Source organism: Dermochelys coriacea, chromosome 8 (assembly GCF_009764565.3).
Source record: "Dermochelys coriacea isolate rDerCor1 chromosome 8, rDerCor1.pri.v4, whole genome shotgun sequence".
NCBI classification, from domain to species: Eukaryota; Metazoa; Chordata; order Testudines; family Dermochelyidae; genus Dermochelys; species Dermochelys coriacea.
In genome coordinates this window covers 16891760-16912695 of record NC_050075.1, presented here as the reverse complement: position 1 = coordinate 16912695, position 20936 = coordinate 16891760, and the positions used below count along the sequence as shown (strand labels likewise).

Here is a 20936-nt window from a genome sequence, read left to right as displayed (position 1 = left end):
ATTTGCAAACTGGATACAATTAACTTAGGCTTGAATAGAGACTGGGAATGGATGAGTCATTACACAAAGTAAAACTATTTCCCCATGGTATTTCTCCCTCCCACCCCACCCCCCACTGTTCCTCTGATATTCTTGTTAACTGCTGGAATTAGCCTACCTTGCTTGTCACCATGAAAGGTTTTCCTCCTTCCCCCCCCCGCTGTTGGTGATGGCTTATCTTAAGTGATCACTCTCCTTACAGTGTGTATGATAAACCCATTGTTTCATGTTCTCTGTGTGTGTGTATATAAATCTCTCCTCTGTTTTTTCCACCAAATGCATCCGATGAAGTGAGCTGTAGCTCACGAAAGCTTATGCTCTAATAAATTTGTTAGTCTCTAAGGTGCCACAAGTACTCCTTTTCTTTTTGCGAATACAGACTAACACGGCTGCTACTCTGAAACCTCTGAGGACAGGGGATCTGGACTAGTCTGGAGCCAACCTCCACCTCAGCACCTGCCTCACAGCTGTTGGTACCCCATGCTGTGGGCACCTCCACAACCACACTTTGACTTGTCATACTGGCCATATTGGGGCTGTACCACGCTGCAGAGTTGACATGATCTGCTAGGGAGTCAGTTCACCCTTCCCCTGTAAGAGGATAGCCAGAGCTTCCATCTGACCCCATGGAAGCGGGAGGATTATGAGCCAGATCCAGCAATTCTTCTGGTACCGACAAGACTGTCCACATCATCTGTGGATGAAGCAGTTGCTCCAATATCTTCTCCCATACATATCCCTAGTGACCATAAGCAATTCCAGGAACTGTTATGTAGAATGATAGTGGCACTGCAGATCTCCCTTGAGGAAATTCAGGATCCCCAGCATAAACTCCTGGACATCCTACAGGCCTTGGATCCAGCCAAATAGTGCTTTCTGTTAATGAAGCCATTCTGGAACCAGCAAGAGCAGTCTGGCGTACCCCAGCCACTAGTGCCCCTACCCCTAAGAGAGCAGAAAAATGCTATTGTCTTCTCATTCTGCACCTAACTCTTTGGTTATCCAGTTTGCTATGGAGACTTCTAGACAGCAATACCCTAAGTCTACTCTGGTTGACAAAGCCGGTAAACACCTAGATTTATTAGGAAGGAAGGTCTTCACTTCTTCTAACCCTCAGTTCAGAATAGCCAATTACCAAGCACTGTTGCCTAAGTATGATTACCTGAAATATTCCAAATCCATGGACTTCATCAACAAGTTTCCTCAACACGACAGCTCCATTGCAGGCTCTCATTGAGGAAGGCAAGTTGGTTGCCAGGTTCAGTGGCAGAAGCAGCAGACACATCTTCAAGATAAATGGCAATAGCCATTGTCATGTGCCTTGAATCACTGCTTCACGCTTTGAGGTTTCTCAGAGGTATCCAGAACACTGTGGAGAACCTGCCCTTGGATGAAACCCATCTCTAACCAAAAGATAGATGGGTCCTTACACATTCTAAAGGACTCCAAGGCCACCTTCCTCTCTCTGGGAACATATACAGTGGCCCCAAGAGAAAATTCCACAGGCAATCAACCACTTTACCACCAGCAGCCTTGTAAGCCACCCTGTAAGGGGCGGTGGATTCAGAAGTCCTGTTTCCCTGCATCTTCTGCCAGCCTGAGCATCAGCATCATCCTGCCCCCAGCCAAATGAACATTTTGACAGGAGTTCAAGAGCTGCAAATGAATGATATCGCCAACTGCTGATTCCCACACATCTGGCTCTATGATCATGTATCTTACAAATAAAAGATCTGAATTTGCAAAGCTCTACTCATGTGAGTAACTCTATTTACATCAGTAGCTCCACTGCATCTGATGAAGTGAGCTGTAGCTCACGAAAGCTTATGCTCAAATAAATTTGTTAGTCTCTAAGGTGCCACAAGTACTCCTTTTATTTTTTTGCGAATACAGACTAACATTTTTCCAGACCTGGAGTGAAATAACAATGGACAAGTGGGTGTTTAATCTTCATCCATTCCGATTATGCAATTGAATTTACTTCCTTGCTCTCTCCACATTCTTCATTCCTGCCCCTTTTCAGGGGCCATTCTAACAAGGAGATTCGCAAACAAGAAATGGAGTCGTCCTTACAGCAAGAAGCAATAGAGCAGGTTCCTCTTGAGCACCAAGGAAAGGGTGACACGTCTTTTGGGACCAGGGCAGTCCCTACCCATATGCAAAGTACGCAGCTGCATAGGGCACCAGGAAATTTGGGGCACCAAATTTCCTGGTGCCCAGTGCAGCTGCATGCTGCTCCAGCCCCTGCTCTGTCTCTTCCCCATGGCCCCCACCCTTGCTCTGCCCCTGCCCTGCCCCCACTCCACCTCTTCCCAAAAGCCCCCGCCCTGCTCCTCCACGCCCCAGCTCTTCCCACTCCCCTGAGGATTGCTGCAGGGCTGGGCCTGCACTTACCGGTAGCAGGAAGTGCAGTGACCCGGCCCCAGCCACACTGCCGGTGAGTGCTGGGGGGAGGGGCGGTTCCCCCTACCCCCCCAAGACAGTCCCGCCCCCCTGGGGGGATGCTGCTGCTTAGGGCCCCAGAATAGCTAGGGGTGGTCCTGTTCGGGATAGTGGTTCTTCAAATAGCTGTGCCACTAGTATCCTCCTCCTATTTGAGTACTGCTTATCAGTCACCCGCAGTGGAATAGACATAGGAACCAGCCGTCAAAGAAGAAGAGAAAGTTACTTACCTTATCGCAAGTGAAGATGCTTCGAGGTCTGTGGTCCCTATCTATATTGCACTACCCACCCCCTCCTTCACCTCTGCATTCTTCAATTTGTGGGAGTGAAAGAATTGGAGAGATAATCAGTCTACTCTACCTTTTATCTCCATGGTTGGAGCCATGAGGAGAGTGAGGATGCATACATGAGCCAAGTGACATTGCTTTCAGGATTCTCCAGCTCTGGGCGCATGAAGTACATGCATACCCACAGTGGAATACATATAGAGACCACCCATCTTGAGAAACTTCCAATTACTGTAAAGTAAGTAACTTTCTCATATCTAGACTATGTTCCTAGTAAAATAAAATTGATAGTGCTGTGAGTACCTAAAGCATGGAATACATGTACATTTATATAATGCACCCATTCACAGACAGTGTGAGAGGGTTTATTGTTATCTTGGCTTGGTATCATTTATTTTTGTTTGCTTTTCTTTCATTGGTTGTGGTGTTGGTGTCATTTTTATGTAATTTGTGTGTGTTAATATGTGGTAAAACTTATATAGGGCATGTGATTTTGAAGGTCAAAGTTTAAGTAGACTGTTTGCCAGCTATGTGTGACATGCTATATGGAAATTGATAAGTTTATCTTAAATGATCCCGTAATAGTATTATAGCAGTTTTACAACATTTGCTGTAAACAATAATGCTCATCAACCTGTTATATTCTATAAATGGGTGTATGTATTTTTTGAGATCATTAGATGACAGCATTGTGATAAACGACTGTCAAGATTTCTCCCTGATCTCAGGAAGGCAACAATTTAAAAAAAAAAAGAGAAAGAGAGCGTAGATATGAGCTTACAATGTGTAAGCTAGCTCAACCCTTTTCCCTCAGCACCAATATGATTTTGGGGTGCAAACACAAGCATTATGAAATGGACCAGGTTCTGCCACCTTATATGACAAGCAGAAAGATGAGGGCAAGTTGCAGTTGTTGGGGAAGATTTTTTTTTAATTAAAAGCTTACCATAATTCTCACATCCTAAGCTATATAATGTCAGTCTTGCCTTGGAAGAATCATGCTAGCTCCTAAAGGGCAGATGAAAAGGTTTGGTGTCTGATGTCTCTTCCTTGCAGCAATCCTTACTCATTTTGAGATGAATCATCCTAGCTGGCTATCCATCTTTCACAAACAACACCAACATGGGGGGACATTATTCTCAACCAAAATATCTCTAAGGGCTTCTCCCTGGAAAACAGTGGGATACAAATCTGTTTCACACAGGTATGTGGGGCTTTAGTCCTTGAAATTAAATGTGTAAGCAAAGCAGCTCCCAGCTCTTTTTGTGATATAATGGGAAGCTTTTATGAAAACCTGAGGTTATTCAGAATTATCAGAAAAGCCATCTTGCAGTCCTCGTTCCTGCTAGACACTATAGGAAGGAATACAGATTTTTAGAAAGTTGAAGCAGTCTCTGAAGTATAACAGGAAAAAATACCACTTTGCAAGTGGTAGCTAGAACAAGGGCTGAGGCGACATCACTAGCTGCTATCAGTTGCCTCAGAGCTATCAGCGTGGCCTCCAGCCAGCCCTGTCTGGAATTAGACCCCCAATTGATGTCAGAGTCTTTTACTTTGGGAGCATATGGCTACCTATAGCTTTGGTAAAAACTGTTGTCACTGGATATTGTCCAAAGGGGATATTCTGTGGAGCAAGGATCATAGGAACAACTTTGTTCTATTCCCAGTCTCTAGCAACCCCATAGAAATGTCAGGACCTGAATGAAACTATCCATCATCTACTTCATATCAGAGACGTACAGCCTATTCCACATGCTGTTTTTAGCCACAGATAATCAGGAGCACACATAGCAGAGCTCTGTCTGAATCATCTGAATAAATTCCTAAAGGAGCTTATCTCCATTTCCCATTGTACTGTTCCATAGACAATTCTTCTGGTGTGCATATGGATGGTAGCTTTTGTGGGGGCTGGGGGCTCCCAAATTTGATTCACCTTTATCTGTCCAAGGGCAGTTTTTCTTATCAGGATTCTGTAGAGAGAGGAAAAGTGGAAACACGCAGAGTGATAAATTTTCTGGAGTATTTCCTATATTGATATCTACTAGGCAGCCATAAATACATACATTCACCAACTTCTACATATTTATCATACAGTCTTTAGTCAGTGCCATTTTTTGGCAGAAGTCTTCTCCATGTCTTGGTGCCAAAGGGAAGAAGATGGAGGATATATGTAAAATTTCCTTTCTTCAGATAATAAGGTCCACAGATCTAGCACACTGGAGACAAATGGATCATCCAGAATATAGATGAAAAATTGAAACCCAAAGACTTGGATTTGTTTCATTAAGGAGAATATCTCATTCTCTCTGCCAAAGGGGAGATTATGCTTTTTTTCCTCAAAGAATATTTAGCCCAATCTGTAATTTAGGAAACTAGAATAGAATTATTTTGGCTGTGGAAGTTCTCTCAACTGACAGCAGCTTCTCTGGGTGAGGCATTCCTCGTCTGCCAGTGACTGACAGGTCTGGTTCTGCCTTTGAGCTGCAAGCAGGCTGAAGTATCCATTATAACTGATCTGTGGACTTTACTGCCTGAAGACAGGAAACTTTCAGGTAAGCATGGAATTTTCCTGGTATGGAATGCAGCATAAGGGGGATCTGTGGATTGGGACCAGAGTTTGAGGATGTGACAGATTGCTGTAGACCTGTACTAAGTTATGTCACCTAATTTATTTTTTGACTTCCATTTTATATCAGACCTTGTGTCCTCTATTGGGAGCCAGCTTGAACTGGTATATGTGTTGCTTGTTTTTAATGTATAAAAAGGCCAGAAAAGGAGGAGGTGTCTCTCACCTGGTGGAGAGCTGACATTAGGAAGAGTCATCCAGACAGATTTGCAACTAAATATAGCCTTTTATGGTACATTTGGTGGTTCTTTTTGCTAATCAGGCAGATACACCATATATAGCTTAACGTATATTTATTCAGATTCTTAATTTTTACTACTTTTATTTTGCAAGAAAATTATGAATAATGCACTTCTTATTTACCAGATGATGATTCATTTTTTTACTTGTGTTTTGTGTCAAGTTCTATTTGGATGGAAATTCAATTTAAAATACACAAAAACAGCATTTTAATATTGATTGATTATTTAAATGAAACTACCTAAAAATGTTCCACATGCATAAGAAAAAAGTTATCAGAACAGTTATCAAAACATGTTTTATATTTAAAATTAATTGATTTATTAAGCAAAGGAAGTATGATCTATAATTAGTGAATTGAACTGATTATTTCTGGTCACCATGTCCTTCAAGATTTTAGAACTAGCAAACTCATCCTCTCAACTAGTCATTGAACTCAACCAGTTGAATAAACTGAAATGAAGAAGATCCTTTTTCTGGACCTGCAGAAGAGCTTACTGCTGTTGAAAGCTAGTTTAGCACGTCATAAACTCTAGGTTCAGGTGCTTAGTGAGTGACTTCCACCAGTTCAGTGGTCTGACTTAAAAAAAAAAAAAAAAAAAAAGCTTGGCAGCAAACATGTACTGCTTAATATTTTTTATTTAATTTAAATTATTTTAATAGATTATACTAAGTTTAGGCCTGAACAGAGGTTATCATAATTTCAAATGTAATTTTAAGTAGGTTTATTTTTTTTAAATAAACAAGTATTTAATTTAAATTAAAAAATCTGATATACAAAACATTAAAAATCAGCCATTTTTATCCACCCTGCTGCCAAGAGGAGAGAGTGTTCCTAGTGACCCAGAGCTATTAATAGGGATGAGTCGCTCCCCAGACCTAGGGAGCTTTGGAGCATATGGTCATCCGTGGTTGGATCTCCTCACAACAGATTTGTATCCATTCAGAGGATGGAACTGGATTGGGTGGTCACAGAGAACTTCCTTGTGCAAAGCATATTTAGTAGCTCCTGTACTGTAAACCTAAAAGAGCAGGGCCATATTGTGAAAAGTGCTCTGCACCCAGTGGTTGCCATTGTTCTCAGTAGGGGGATCCAGGATGCCATGCCCTTTTGAAAACCTGGCCACAGGGTTGTGTGCTCGTTTCAGTTTTCTGGAGCTGCTTTAAGAAGGGAAGTTTAATTAGCAGTTTTAGCTATGTGACACTCCTGAATGAACTGTGGAGGGATAAGATATGACATGACAGGCCCTGTAATTTAAACTTTTAAATGTCATTAAGGGAGTAAAGGTCTTTATTTGCTGCAGTTTTAATGCCTTCCATTTGTAATCCTTGAGGATTACTGTATTTTAATGAAATAATCTTTATCCTTATACAGTTTGGTTAAATGGTATACCTGTCAGAGTCCTTATTTGTAAGTATACAAGAAACTCTCAAACACTGCATCTCCTTTTTAGAGGATTCCAATAGCAGTGATAATTATTATATAGTTATATCATTGTAACACTTCATAACACATTTATATAGACTTAAAATAAACTTGATCCCTGCTGCAATGCTCTGCATTGACAAAGAGAGGGTAGAGGAGAGGGAAATAGGTTGAGAAGTCCTGATATTCTCTTCAATTGAAAATAAGGTAGTGGAAAAGAGTGTGGAGGAGACTGGTGAATACCCAAATGGAAAAGTGGGTTTTGAGGAGGGATTCAAAGGAGAATGAGTATACTGAAAGGCAGGGACGGCTCCAGGCACCAGCAAAGGAAGCAGGTGCCTAGAGCAGCCAATAGAAAGGGGTAGCACTCTGTCCGTCATCAGGATGGCACGTCTGGGTCTTTGGTGGAGGGCCCTGCAGTCCCTCTCTTCCTCTTCAGCGGCACTTCGGCGGCACCTCAACGAGGCTTGGTGGTTGTTTTTTTTTCCTTCGCTGCTTGGGGCGGCAAAAAAGCTGGAGCCAGCCCTGCTGAAAGGTGGGGAGGAGTGTCATTTCAGTAGAAGGGAGCAGCATGAGGAAAGGCACACAAGCAAGAGTGGGAAGGTGTTGGAATCTCAGAAGAGACAGAATCAGTAAATTATATTGTGGCTGTTTCGTGGGAGTCAACAGATTTGTTTGGTCTGTTCTGATATCCAGAAGCAGCGTGCCTGCAGTGTGGTTGATAAAGCAAGAGTGGTTAGATCAACAACAACCTTTCACTGCTCCCATCATGGTTTAATATAGTCCTCAGCAATACATTTGAAGCATTCATATCTGCAATAAGAGCTTTTAAAAACTTTCCAATTTGTTCTCTAATCATTAGCTACCTTTACCACTGTATTACCTCAACTGCCATTGTTTAGTTACAAAGGTGACTGAAAAGGTTGGTTTTTTTATACAATCCTATACCTTTGCATAGCTTCCAGGCTCACATGAAGTAGAGCAGTGTGCAGTCACCTTATTTCCATTCACCACAAAATGTTAATGGAGGGACAGAGCTCTACAACACCACAGAAGCAATGGAGCATTCCATCTAAAAAAGGAGTGATGGCTAATCACTAATGGTAATGTGCATCAGCACCATAAATGGTACCATGTGTCAGGAAAAGAGGAGCAGCTCCTAAAGACTGCCTACCTGGAACATCATCTGTAATTGTTCTGCAATATTCATATTCCGAATTTCAGCATCTCTGTGAGAAAGCAAGAAAAATTACTTTTTTTTTCATCTTATTGCAGTGATTGGTATTTCTTTCTACTTAGTTGATCTGCAATGTCCATTTGTGTATCTATATATACACATACATATTTGTTAATGAGAACAAGTGTCTTGGTTGTGATGTCCATTTACTACTTTCATTCTGGATGGAACTTAGTGCCTGAAGGTCCTGTTGCTTCCTTTTCTCCAGATAGAAGATTTTTGGAGCTTGTACAAAACTGAATGAAAAAAGCTCCCTTTAGAATATCAAGAAATCAGTGAGCTACCTAAGGAAGTAAGCCTGAGTGAAGCCACTGTAATAGTCTTTGTACCCCACTTTCACAGCCAATTACACAAATTGACCTGACACACTCCTTAATCAAACTTTTTTGCTACTAAACAGGCAGTTTTCACAGCTCAGATAATCAGGGAGAAGTTGAATGTTTATTTTCACCTTAAAAAAATTCCCAGACTGCCCTCCCATAGGTGAAGTATCCGTTGTCCCAGAAACTTGGCATAGAATCAGCAGACTTTAAATGCTAGCCAATTAAATGAGTGTGAATTCAATCTATTTCCTGTACACTTGATTTATTCTCAGAGAGAGTTGCAAAAGAGTTTTTATAATGAAATTACCTCTTTAGTGTAATCATACTACAGTAGGGCTTTCAGTTACTTCACTAAACAATTTGTGCCGATTTTTGAAATAGACAGACTGGAATAGCCTCTGCCTGCATCATGGGTGGGGTGATGATGATGATGATACATTGTAGCAAAAAAATATTAAATTCACAGTATTTTTAGAAAACTTTCTGAATCCCTAATGCAAAGGTAAAAAGCTTTCTTCTGTTTCCCACTTATATTCTGCAGTAGTTGAATGCTATGTGAAAATTGCCAGGACAGTGATCCGGACTGTAATAATCCGTTAGAGCAAAAGTTGGATTCAGTTCTTACTCTGAGATTTTAGAATTACCATTTAATCAGCCTGTGTATCAATGGCATTAGACCAGATGAAGAGAGACCTGCTTCTGGAGTCTATTTTAGTTTTCAAACTGGAGAAGAAGCTGTCCTTTGATGATAATTATTTCTGAACAGGAAAAGATCTTTAGAAAATTAGTCACAGTTAAAACTCATTAATATATACTCTAGTGTTCCTCCTGTTTTAACTCTGCTGAGAAATCCATCATGGAGAGCAGCAACTCTTTAAGGTATGTAGTTCAATTTTCTAGGGTTCCAAGGTCAGTTTAGTTTTGGATCCATAGATCCATAAAAATCCAAGGGATTTAGTCTATCCACTTCACAAGCTCTACCCAAGGAGCTCTTCCTTCATGTTTTAAAAGTGTTAAAATCAATATATTCTGAAGAATTTATAAATGAACACTCTCAAATTGGCCTTGGTGCTATCTGGCTTCTCGTGATCTCAGAAATGCAAAGTTACATATTGCTGTTTCTGAAATCTTATTTTCCTATAAGCAATAGAGTTAGATATTTTAAAGTGAACTGCATTATGAATGTTAATTTTGTATTTTAATTCTCAAATTTCTCTCAAGGGTGCTATATGGTGCATTTAGACTGTTTGATAATTTCTTCTTGTCTCTAACTTTCCATACTATCATCTGATAATTTTAATATTTACAGATTTTTGTGACTTTATAAAAAGCATTATAAAGAATTTGAAGAGATTCAGTAGAGGATGACTTGTGATAAATTTAAGAGAAAAATAGTTTAAAATCCACCTTAATTGGTCATAAAGAACCAGAATTTTTAAACATTTATTTGTATTGAGTTCTTCATATGTCTTGCCTAGGAAATGTGTGTGGTGATGGGGAATTGTGGATACTGATATTACTATAATAAGTCTGCTAAAAATGAGGTGTAGTGATTCAGTGTGTTAAATACTTCCCAATTTCTTAACTCTAAAACCAAATTAACTGAAAAAAATGTACCCACTGTTTTAACTGGACATATTTTCTTTTTGTGTAAATTCAGGACAGCACAATTATCTATGTGCTGGAAGAAATGATTGTATCATTGACAAAATTCGAAGAAAAAACTGTCCGGCCTGTCGCTACCGGAAATGTCTTCAAGCTGGAATGAATCTAGAAGGTAACTTAAAATACTTGAATAGATTGTTTCTCTGAACTCGTGACAAGGATCATTTGGTTTTATGATATAAGCAGGCATCTGAGCAGTGCCTTAAACTGTTCAAAATAGTTATTCATTATTTTATGGTATACCCTCACATTCTTATTGGCAAAAATTTAAGATTTTCTTTGTGTGCTGCTTCTAATCTTTCCTTCTCTCCTACAACAGCTCTTACCATACTCTGTCTTTTAACAATCCATTGGTATGCACCAATGTCCTGTTTTTATTCAGACACAACACATGCACAACAATTAGAACATTCCTTTCCCCCACCAACACACACAGATATCCCTTGCCCTCTTTCCTTCACTGAACCTCAGACAGTGGGAACCTAGCTATGGGTGAGATGGGGAAAGTATCCTACATATCCCATATCTCTTAGGAAGATGATGTGCCATTTCAAAATTCAAATGAAGAAAAGATCAAGGACAGAGCACTGAAATGAAATAGATTTGTGCTTCCAAAATTGAAGGAAGGGAAAGTCTGGGTGGATAGAGAGTCAGCCTTCTGTGTAGGCAGCGGAAAATCAATACTTATTTTGGTCCTTAAAAACCTTGTGCCAAATTTTCAGGAAAATATACCATTAACAGATACACATGTACTAGTGTGGGTTGCTTTGTGTTAAGTCATAGATGGCTACTGAGAAATCCAAAACCATATCAGCTGCAGATGTAGTGGTTAGCTGCTTTAAAACTTTTTTCCCCAGCATTCAGTATCAAGCATAATCACAGTAAACTTTTTCTACTAATAAATTAGTATAGCTCTCTATTTATGCTTGATACGTTTCTATTGAATTGTTGTTGTGATTAATGCCTTTTACTGCCAGAGCCTTCCTGGGTCATAGTCTGTTCCCCTGCTATTGCAGGCAACCCTATCATATAATGCCATTCATAAATTTATCAAATTCCATCTTAAAACTCGTTAAGTTGTTTGCACCCATTACTTATTGAAAGGCTGTTCCAGAACCACGCTCCTCTCATGGTTAGTAACTTTATTCTAATTTCCAGCATAAATTTATTTGTGTCCAGTTAATATCCATTTGTTCTTGTGCCAACATTATGCTTTTTTTTTTAAATAGTTCTTCTCTCTCTTTGGTGTTTACCTTCTGATGTATTTATAGAGAGCAGTCACATTTCCCCTTAGCCAACTAAGCCAAGCTGTATTACTATTGTTTCATAAGATAGGTTCTCCTTTCCCTGATCATCCTAGTAGCCCTTCTCTGGTTCTGCTTCAGTTTGAATTAATCTTTCTTGGACATGCATGATGACAGGATGATACTAAACTGGGAGGAGTGGTAGATACGCTGGAGGGGAGGGATAGGATACAGAAGGACCTAGACAAATTGGAGGATTGGGCCAAAAGAAATCTAATGAGGTTCAATAAGGATAAATGCAGGGTCCTGCACTTAGGATGGAAGAATCCAATGCACCGCTACAGACTAGGGACCGAATGGCTCGGCAGCAGTTCTGCGGAAAAGGACCTAGGGGTGACAGTGGACGAGAAGCTGGATATGAGTCAGCAGTGTGCCCTTGTTGCCAAGAAGGTCAATGGCATTTTGGGTTGTATAAGTAGGGGCATAGCGAGCAGATCGAGGGACGTGATCGTTCCCCTCTATTCGACACTGGTGAGGCCTCATCTGGAGTACTGTGTCCAGTTTTGGGCCCCACACTACAGGAAGGATGTGGATAAATTGGAAAGAGTACAACGAAGGGCAACGAAATGATTAGGGGTCTAGAGCACATGACTTATGAGGAGAGGCTGAGGGAGCTGGGATTGTTTAGTCTGCAGAAGAGAAGAATGAGGGGGGATTTGATAGCTGCTTTCAACTACCTGAAAGGGGGTTTCAAAGAGGATGGCTCTAGACTGTTCTCAATGGTAGCAGATGACAGAACGAGGAGTAATGGTCTCAAGTTGCAATGGGGGAGGTTTAGATTGGATATTAGGAAAAACTTTTTCACTAAGAGGGTGGTGAAACACTGGAATGCGTTACCTAGGGAGGTGGTAGAATCTCCTTCCTTAGAGGTTTTTAAGGTCAGGCTTGACAAAGCCCTAGCTGGGATGATTTAACTGGGACTTGGTCCTGCTTTGAGCAGGGTTGGACTAGATGACCTTCTGGGGTCCCTTCCAACCCTGATATTCTATGATTCTATGATTCTATGACAGTTGTACAAAGTAATCCTGCTTATTGGTGTAGATATCCCAAAGATATGTGTATATCCAAAATTGTTAGATATATGTAAAATATATTTTGTTGGATATAAATTTGTAAATAATTTGCAATTGATTTTAAACAAAAAACAAAACATGAAGCTTGAGTGGCAAGGTAGCTGTTGGAAACCCAAAATAATGGCTCTGTATTGATCTAACAAACAAAGAAAATTAACAAAATATGAAGTGAAGAGTTACCCTTCATTATAAAAATGACATGTGGCAAACCAGGTGTCTGGTTAAGTGAGCTTTTGAAATGTTAAGTATCCAATATAGTGACAAGTATCAGGTGGTAGTCTGTATCCACAAAAACAACAAGGAGACTGGTGGCACCTTAAAGACTAACAGATTTATTTGGGCATAAGCTTTTGTGGATAAAAAAAAAACAGTTTTTCAGATGCAAGTGAAGAAGTTTTAGTCTTTAAGGTGCCACCGGTCTCCTTGTTGTTGTTGTTTTTTTCAATATAGTGACAGGGATCAGTGCTCTTTGTTACATTACCCTCATATTACTATTTTATGTTTTTAATAAAAACCAATAACCCATTTGACGAAGCAAACTTACTTAGGAATATCCACACTCCTCAAGTACTTGCTGTCATATAACCTTTTATGTTCCTGCTTCACAAAATATCTGAGGCATGACAGAACCCTGTTCTAACTGCATACCTTATAATGAGAATGCTTAGCTCAGTTTTCACAGAAAACATGACTTTGTGTGACAAATGGCAAAAAATATGAGAGATGGCAATCCAAAATAAATCTTAAAAATTAGTAGGGTTATCAACTATTGTTTTACTGGAATCAATTTTTGCTTGTCAGAAGGCTCCCAGAAGTCGATAAATATATCTCCTTCAGGAGTTGAAATTCTTGACTACTTTGCTATTAACCTTTAGTGAATTTGGTTCATTAGGTGTTTACTGACATCTCGGGTCCTGATTCTGCAGTTGGATGTTTACAGGCAGATTCTTAAACCCACATGAAGTTCTAGTGAAATCACTGGAGTTCTGCATGGGCCAGAGCAGACCCAAATAAAAGATTAGGGCCAAAAATATAGAAAGCAAGTGTGCTAACAAGTTGCATTTTGGTTTTGAATTGCCTGCTTAGGTTCAAATTCTAGATTTGGCTTTCGGTTATTAAAAACCGTACTGTATGAAATTAACAAAACTCCTGTTTTATTGTATGTTAACTAGTTACCTGTTCTTTCTGGCCTTTTTTTTTTTTTTGCCAAAATATATTGAACATTTGCATTGCAATTAGTTGAAATATAGGAATGAGAAAATTAATTTATTAATTATGTTTATGAAAGACAGGGTACAGGGAGAGATTTCTAACTCAGATTCTATAGCTTTGGAAAATAGAAAAACATTTCCTGCCAGCATGGAAAGTTTCTATTTTAAAACTTTATAGATTCAAATAAAATAATGAAAAATAATCCAACGCAGGCATGTGTGCGCTCAGGAATGTTCAGTGCTCGGGTGGCTAGCCTGAGCCATCACCTGTGCCACCGCAGCCACACTGCCATTTTTAGTATGCTAGTACAAGCAGAGTTAGCACATCTGCTTATCCGCCCTGGGAAGTACCTTTCCAGCTGTTATGTTGGCATACCCAAAAAGAATGTGAGCAGCTCACTCATTCAAATTCAGATTTTTGGCCTTTTGCTTTAACGCTTTTGGATGGCAAAAGTGACTGGCAGGACTAGTAGTTTGAAAAGGTGTTACAAGATCTGCTATCTCAGCTTGGTTTGTTTCTTCACAAAACAACTGTGGAGGTTTTGAAAAAAAATGTATTTCTCTTTTTACAGTATGGGAAGCTCAACATCCCTAAGGTGCAAAACAAGATCAGTTGCTAAAGTTAAACATATGAACTATCCTGGTCAAAGAAATGTGTTGTGTATTTTCTCTCTCTCAAACACAATTGTGTGGCATTTTAGGTGACTTGAACTTCATCTTCTTTCAGAGGAAATCACAATTATGGAAACTTGCAAATGTAATATTTTTCTCACCTTTCTCCAAGTTAAAACCCATCATTTAGATGGGGATCAGTACTGCCTTCCAAACTTCTTATCTAGAAGCTGAGTTTCCTTTCCAGTTATATGAATTTGAATTTGGCATTCAGTGTTGTTGTAGCTGTGTCAGTCCCAGGATATTAGAGAGACAAGATGAATGAGGTAATATTTTTTTATTGGACCAAATTCTTTTGGTGAGAGAGACAAGTTTTCGAGCTACACAAGGTTGGTGGAAACCAGTGTGTGACTGGAGTGTTGCTGGCAGGTTGCATTTATACACAGACATTCAGGATGTGACCTACATGCTGTTTGGCTGTTTGTGAGGGGCCCAAGATTGCACAGCAGGTGGTGACCAACCCCTCACTACTTTGGATTATACTTGGAATGTGATAGTGAATTTTGCACTTGTTCAGGGGTTAATATGGAAAGTGTAAAATAAAGGAGGAGTTAGAACTGCTAGTTTAAGCTTCCATTTTAAGATACTTTGGTCAATGAGGTGATGTTAACCATTGAAAACTTCAGTCTAAAAACTACATAAAGGCAAGAGAACTATTGGTATCACATACACTTTTTAGTCTTAAGTAGGTTTTGTGGTTAAATAGCAGAACATGATAGTAGATTAATAGTTAATCATCCTGATCTGATATTAACTCTATAAGATTAATATAGAAATGCCATTAGTATCCAGGGTACTTAGTTGTAGCTTGTACTCTAGTTTAACTGCTTATAATCGGACTCCACAAGCCCTATTATAATATTGAGTTTCCCAGTGTTCTTTGATAGGTTCTATTTTCAAGGCTTTATACCTTGGCACTAAACTAATTGTGGATTTAACTGTAGCATATCATATACTGTCTGCTCTTGGATTTTTATTTCCCGATTCTTAGAGTGCATGGATTTAGTATGTAAGGTATTTTTACAAAAGCGAGCAATTTTAACAAGCAGGTTTAAAATCTAAGTATGATTTACCTAGTTATGTATACAATAGACGAGTGTTGCCTTGTTAAGGTTGTAATAGCCAAGTAGCAGGTAGAGTTTACAGTAATATAAATTAAATGGAATCTAATAGAGCAAAATGCAAGATCATGCTCTTAGGGACTAACAAGAATTTTTGCTATAAGCTGAGGGCTTATAAATTGGAAGCAACAGAGGAGAAGAAAGACTTGGATGTATTGGTTGATCACAGGATGACTATTAGCCACCAGTCTGTTGCAGCTGTGAAAAAAGCTAATACAGTCCTAGAATGCATCGGGCGAGAGGTATTTCCAGTAGAGACAGGGAAGTGTTAGTACTATTACACAAGGCACTGGTGAGACCTCATCTGGAATATTGTGTGCAATTCTGGTTTCCCATGTTGAAGAAAGATTAATTCAAACTTGAACCAGTGCAGAGAAGGGCTATTAGGATGATCAGAGAATGAAAATCTACCTTATGAGAGGAGACTCCGAGCTTGCTTGTTTAGCCTAACCAAACAAAGGCTATGGGGAGATATGATTGTTCTCTATAAATACATCAGAAGGATAAATAACAGGGGGGAGAAGGAGTTATTTAAGTTAAGCACCAGTGTTAACACAAGAAGGAATGAATATAAACTGGCCATCAACACGTTTAGGCTTCAAAATAGATAAAGGTTTCTAACCATTAGAAGAGTGAAGTTCTGGAACAGCCTTCCAAGGGGAGTTGTGGGGGCAAAAAACCTAACTGTCTGAGCTTGATAAATTTATGGAGGGGATGTTATGATGAGATTGCCTTACAATGGCATATAGCTGATCTGTGACTGCTAGTTGCAAATATCTCCAATGATGGGACACTAGATGGGAAGGGCTCTGAGTTACTACAGATAATTCTTTCCCAGGGGTCTTCCCACATGCTCAGGGTTTAACTGATCCCCATATTTGGCATTTAGAAGGAATTTCTCCCCAATCAGATTGGCAGAGACCCTGAGGGGTTTTCACCTTCCTCTGCAGAATGGGCACTGCTCACTTGCAGGTTTAAACTAGTGTAAATGGTGGATTCTCTGTAACTTGAAGTTTTTAACTCATGATTTGAGGTCCTCAGTAATTCTGCCAGAGGTTGGGGTCTATTACAGGAGTGGGTAGGTGAGGTTCTGTGGCCTGCAATGTGTAGGAGATCAGACTAGATGATCATGATGGTCCCTTCTGACCTTAAAGTCTTATAAGTCTGTAAAGTCCACTCTAAAGGAGGTTTGGAAGTACAACTTTCAATTTGAAATGAAAAACAAAATGACATTTTTAAAATGGATTTTAGTTTACATTGTAGTATTATGTTTCTGGTTTTCAGACTTTTTTCCACATGTTATTGAAACACAGCTTTTTTATTTTAAAATCTGATTTGATAAACCTTTCTCTATAATGCAAAATAATGCCTCAGGAATGCTGAAAAATGAGAGCTATTTAAAACTTACACTTACACTATAAAATCATGACCGGTGTGGAGAAAGTAAGTAAGGTATAAAATTATGATGGGTGTGGAGAAAGTAAATAAGGAAGTGTTATTTACTCCTTCTCATAACACAAGAACTAGGAGTCACCAAATGAAATTAATAAACAGCAGGTTTAAAACAAACAAAAGAAAGTATTTCTTCACACAATGCACCCGTGGAACTCCTTGCCAGAGGATGGTGTGAAGGCCAAGACTATAACAGGGTTCAAAAAAGAACTAGATAAATTCATAGAGGATAATTCCAGAATGGGCAGGAGTGGTGTCCCTAGCATCTGTTTGCCAGAAGCTGGGAAGGGGCATTAGGGAATGGATCACTTGATGATTACCTATTCTGTTCATTCACTCTGAAGCACCTGGCATTGGCCATTGTCGGAAGACAGGAAAATGGGCTAGATGGACCTTTGGGGCCGTTCTTATGTTCTTATATTAAGTAATTCATACAAGAAAAAAATCCTAATTCATAGTTATTTAAATTCACACTCCACTTTATTCCAGATAAACTTTTTTGTGTAAACAAGACATAAATATTACTGTAGCAAGAAACATTTACTGTAAATTTTAAATAGGCATGCATCCGATGAAGTGAGCTGTAGCTCACGAAAGCTTATGCTGAAATAAATTTGTTAGTCTTTGAGGTGCCACAAGTACTACTTTTCTTTTTGCGGATACAGACTAACACGGCTGCTACTCTGAAACCTGTAAATTTCTAGAGTTTGTCAAACTCAATTTTTTGTATTGATCATTTTAGTAATAAACCTTTGTTTTGGGTAAAGCTATATTTTTGTGCTAGAAATAATTGGCTGCCTTAGATGTAGGTGATAAGTGCCAAGAGACATGTATTTTACCTTTATTATTATTTTAGCCTTAAGAAATATTCTCCAGCCCATCAGAATTTTTTCCCTGGAGCCAAGCAGTTTTATTATAAAGTGATAGTCCCAAAATGACGTAGCGAGGACAAGGCAGTAAACATCTCCAGGACTCATAGCTGCTGAACATTGAAGGTTTATTGTTGTCTGTCATGCTTTGCTGCTTCAGAATTATTGCAGTTATAGATAGCACAGCTTTTTCAGTCCAATCTTTAATTTGATTAATGTACTTTTCTTCTTATACCACGGACTGTAATCTGTCAGATGTGGCGCTTCATTTCTGCTATCCAAAGGGAGTCAGATAAGTGCAAAATAGGTTAATGGAAGCTGTAACAAATCAGAACTCAGGTTGCAGCTAGTGTTAGACTGTTCCATAAATCTATCACATTTAACCTGATTAACAGTAACTGTGTCATTAAACATAAAAATGGCATTCATGAACATGTGCAGATGCACACCCTTGAAGTTCCAGGTGCTGTAGGTAACTTCACAAGATTCAGCAAAATTTATCAGTTTTTCTTTATTTAAAGTATATATCTGTAAGCAGGAGTTAAACATTAGTTTTATTTTAATTTAGTGCTTTGAAAACTACTATTTTTTAAGTCCAAAAAACAGAATTAAATAGTAAGAAAAACAAAAATGCTTGGATTTGAGGCCAAATGGAAAATTGAAAAGAGATAGTTGAGGAGTGTTTTGTATTCAAGAAATGTACCACTATGTAAGCACACAATCTGTTTTGATTTTTGTTAACTTTTAAAGTAAAACTCTTCAGTTCATTTTTAAATTGTATTTATTAGCAGGAAGTGATGTTCAGTATGACTAAAGATTTAGGCAGAAGAAAAGAAATCTGACAAAACATTCCACTAGCCAGTAGGGATGTCCTGTATAGAGAAGTTAAAGGAATTATTTGCAGGAAGATATTGATAGTATTTTTAAAATTAAATGATTTGATAGATTTGTAGTGAAAAGCATGTAAATAATTACATGATGGGTTTCTGGTGACATTTGTTCTGATTTATTCAAGTCTTGACTAGGCTCAATCATCTCCCTGTTGTTATTCAGCATCTGTGTAAAACCATTGGAAGAGGTATTGAAACAACACAGGTAGAAATTTCAGTGAAATTAAGACACACAGCTCTAAATTTGTACAACAGATACATGCAGGCACTATCCCCCAGTTCTCTTTTCTGCACTGATTTCCTATTGAAAACAGTGTTCATATCAATCTCTCTGTCCTCATATTCAAATCCCCCCCATGATGACTGGATCCAATTGCCTTAGGGATTGTCTCTCCCTCTGTGATCATGACTAATTTTGTGCGTGTTACAAAGGTCACAGATTCTGTGACTTTCCATGACATCCATGACTTCTGCAGCAGCCGCTGCTCATGCAGTTTGGGTGTGGGAGGGGGCTCATGGCTGGGGCAGGGGGTTGGGGTGTGGGACAGTGCTAACCTCGGTGGGGGACTCCCCAGAAGTGGCTAGCATGTCCTTGCAGCTCCCAAAGGGGCCAGGGCGCTCTGCGCACACAGGCCCCCACCCCTGCAGCTCCCATTGGCTGGGGTTCCCAGTAAATGGGACCTGTGGAGCCGGAGCTTGTGGCGGGGGCAGCGCAGGGAGCCCACCTGGCCTTCCCTCCCACTAAGAGCTGCAGGGACACGCAGAGCCAGATAGGGAGCCTGCCAGTCCCAGCAAATCCCCCCTCACCCCCCCAGCACTAGCAGTGGTCCTGGGCTGTGCGCTGCCACCCACCCTTCTTCCCCCCAGCACCAGCAGGTGTTGTGGGCCTTACCCCCCGAACACTCTCGTCACCCCGGATCATTCGTCCCAGAGCACCTGCGGCCCCTTGGTTGAAGTTTTAATTAGGGATATTTATAGTACAAGTCATGGACAGGTCACAGGCCGTGAATTTTTGTTCATTGTCCGTGACCTATCCATGACTTTTACTAAAAATACCCATGACTAAAACATAGCCTTAATCATGACTTCCCCCAGTAGCTTTTTGCAAAGGCTTTACCACAATGACAGAGCTGAAGGAGTTACCCAGAACTTTATTGATAAAGAAAAAAGAAGGTAGAAATGAGTCAAGAAGTTAGAACAGAGGATTGAAATTGAAGAGCGAAAGAAAAGAAAAAAGAGGATTCCAAATAAATAAAACGGAAGCAAAACCAAACAGTACAGGGGACAGTCTTTATGGGAAAGTTTCTTGAAACCCTGGATTTGCATCTTTGACAGGGTTACTGGTGTAGTGGATGAGGGGAAACCATAGAAATGATATATCTTGATTTTGAGTAAGATTTACAATTGAGTCCCCCAAGACATTCTCCTAAGCAAAGTAGGGAAATATGAGCTAGATGAAATTTACTATAAGATGGGTGCACAACTGGTTGAAAAATTGTACATAGAGTAGGTATGGTTCATGGTCACACTGGGAGCATGTATCTACCTGGGTCCTACAGGGATATGTCCTAGGTTTGGTACTGTTCAATATTTTCATTAAAGACCTGGATAATGGGAAGAAAATGTACATATATATTTTCAACTGACACCAAGCTGAGAGGGGTTGCTAGCACTTTGGAGAACAGGATTCAAATTCAAAATGACCTTGATAAATTGAAGAATTGGTCTGAAACCATCAAGATGAAATTTGGTAAAGACAAATGCAAAGTATTATACTTAAGAAGGAAAAATCACAACTACAAAATGGATAAGTGGCTAAGTGGTAGTACTGCAGTAAAGAATTTGGGAGTTATAATGGATTACAAATTGAACATGATCAAACAATGTGATGTGGTTGCTAAAAAGGCTAATATCATTTGGGGGGGTGTATTAACAGAAATGTCATGTATAAGACACAGGAGGTAATTGTCCTGCTCCCCTTGACACTGGCAAGGCCTCAACTGGAGTTTTGTCCAGTTTTGGTAGTCACACTTTAAATAAGATGTAGCCAAACTGGAGA

General features: G+C 39.6%; 1 protein-coding gene across 3 annotated transcripts in view; it reads left to right on the top strand.

Moving 5' to 3' along the window:
• NR3C1 (nuclear receptor subfamily 3 group C member 1) overlaps positions 1–20936 on the top strand; it is a 166878-nt gene that overhangs the window by 110757 nt on the left and 35185 nt on the right. For all 3 annotated transcript variants that reach the window (XM_038412004.2, XM_038412005.2, XM_043491397.1), the window contains exon 4: positions 10281–10397. In XM_038412004.2, the coding sequence (XP_038267932.1) occupies positions 10281–10397 (117 nt within the window). The remainder of the gene's footprint in view (positions 1–10280; positions 10398–20936) is intronic.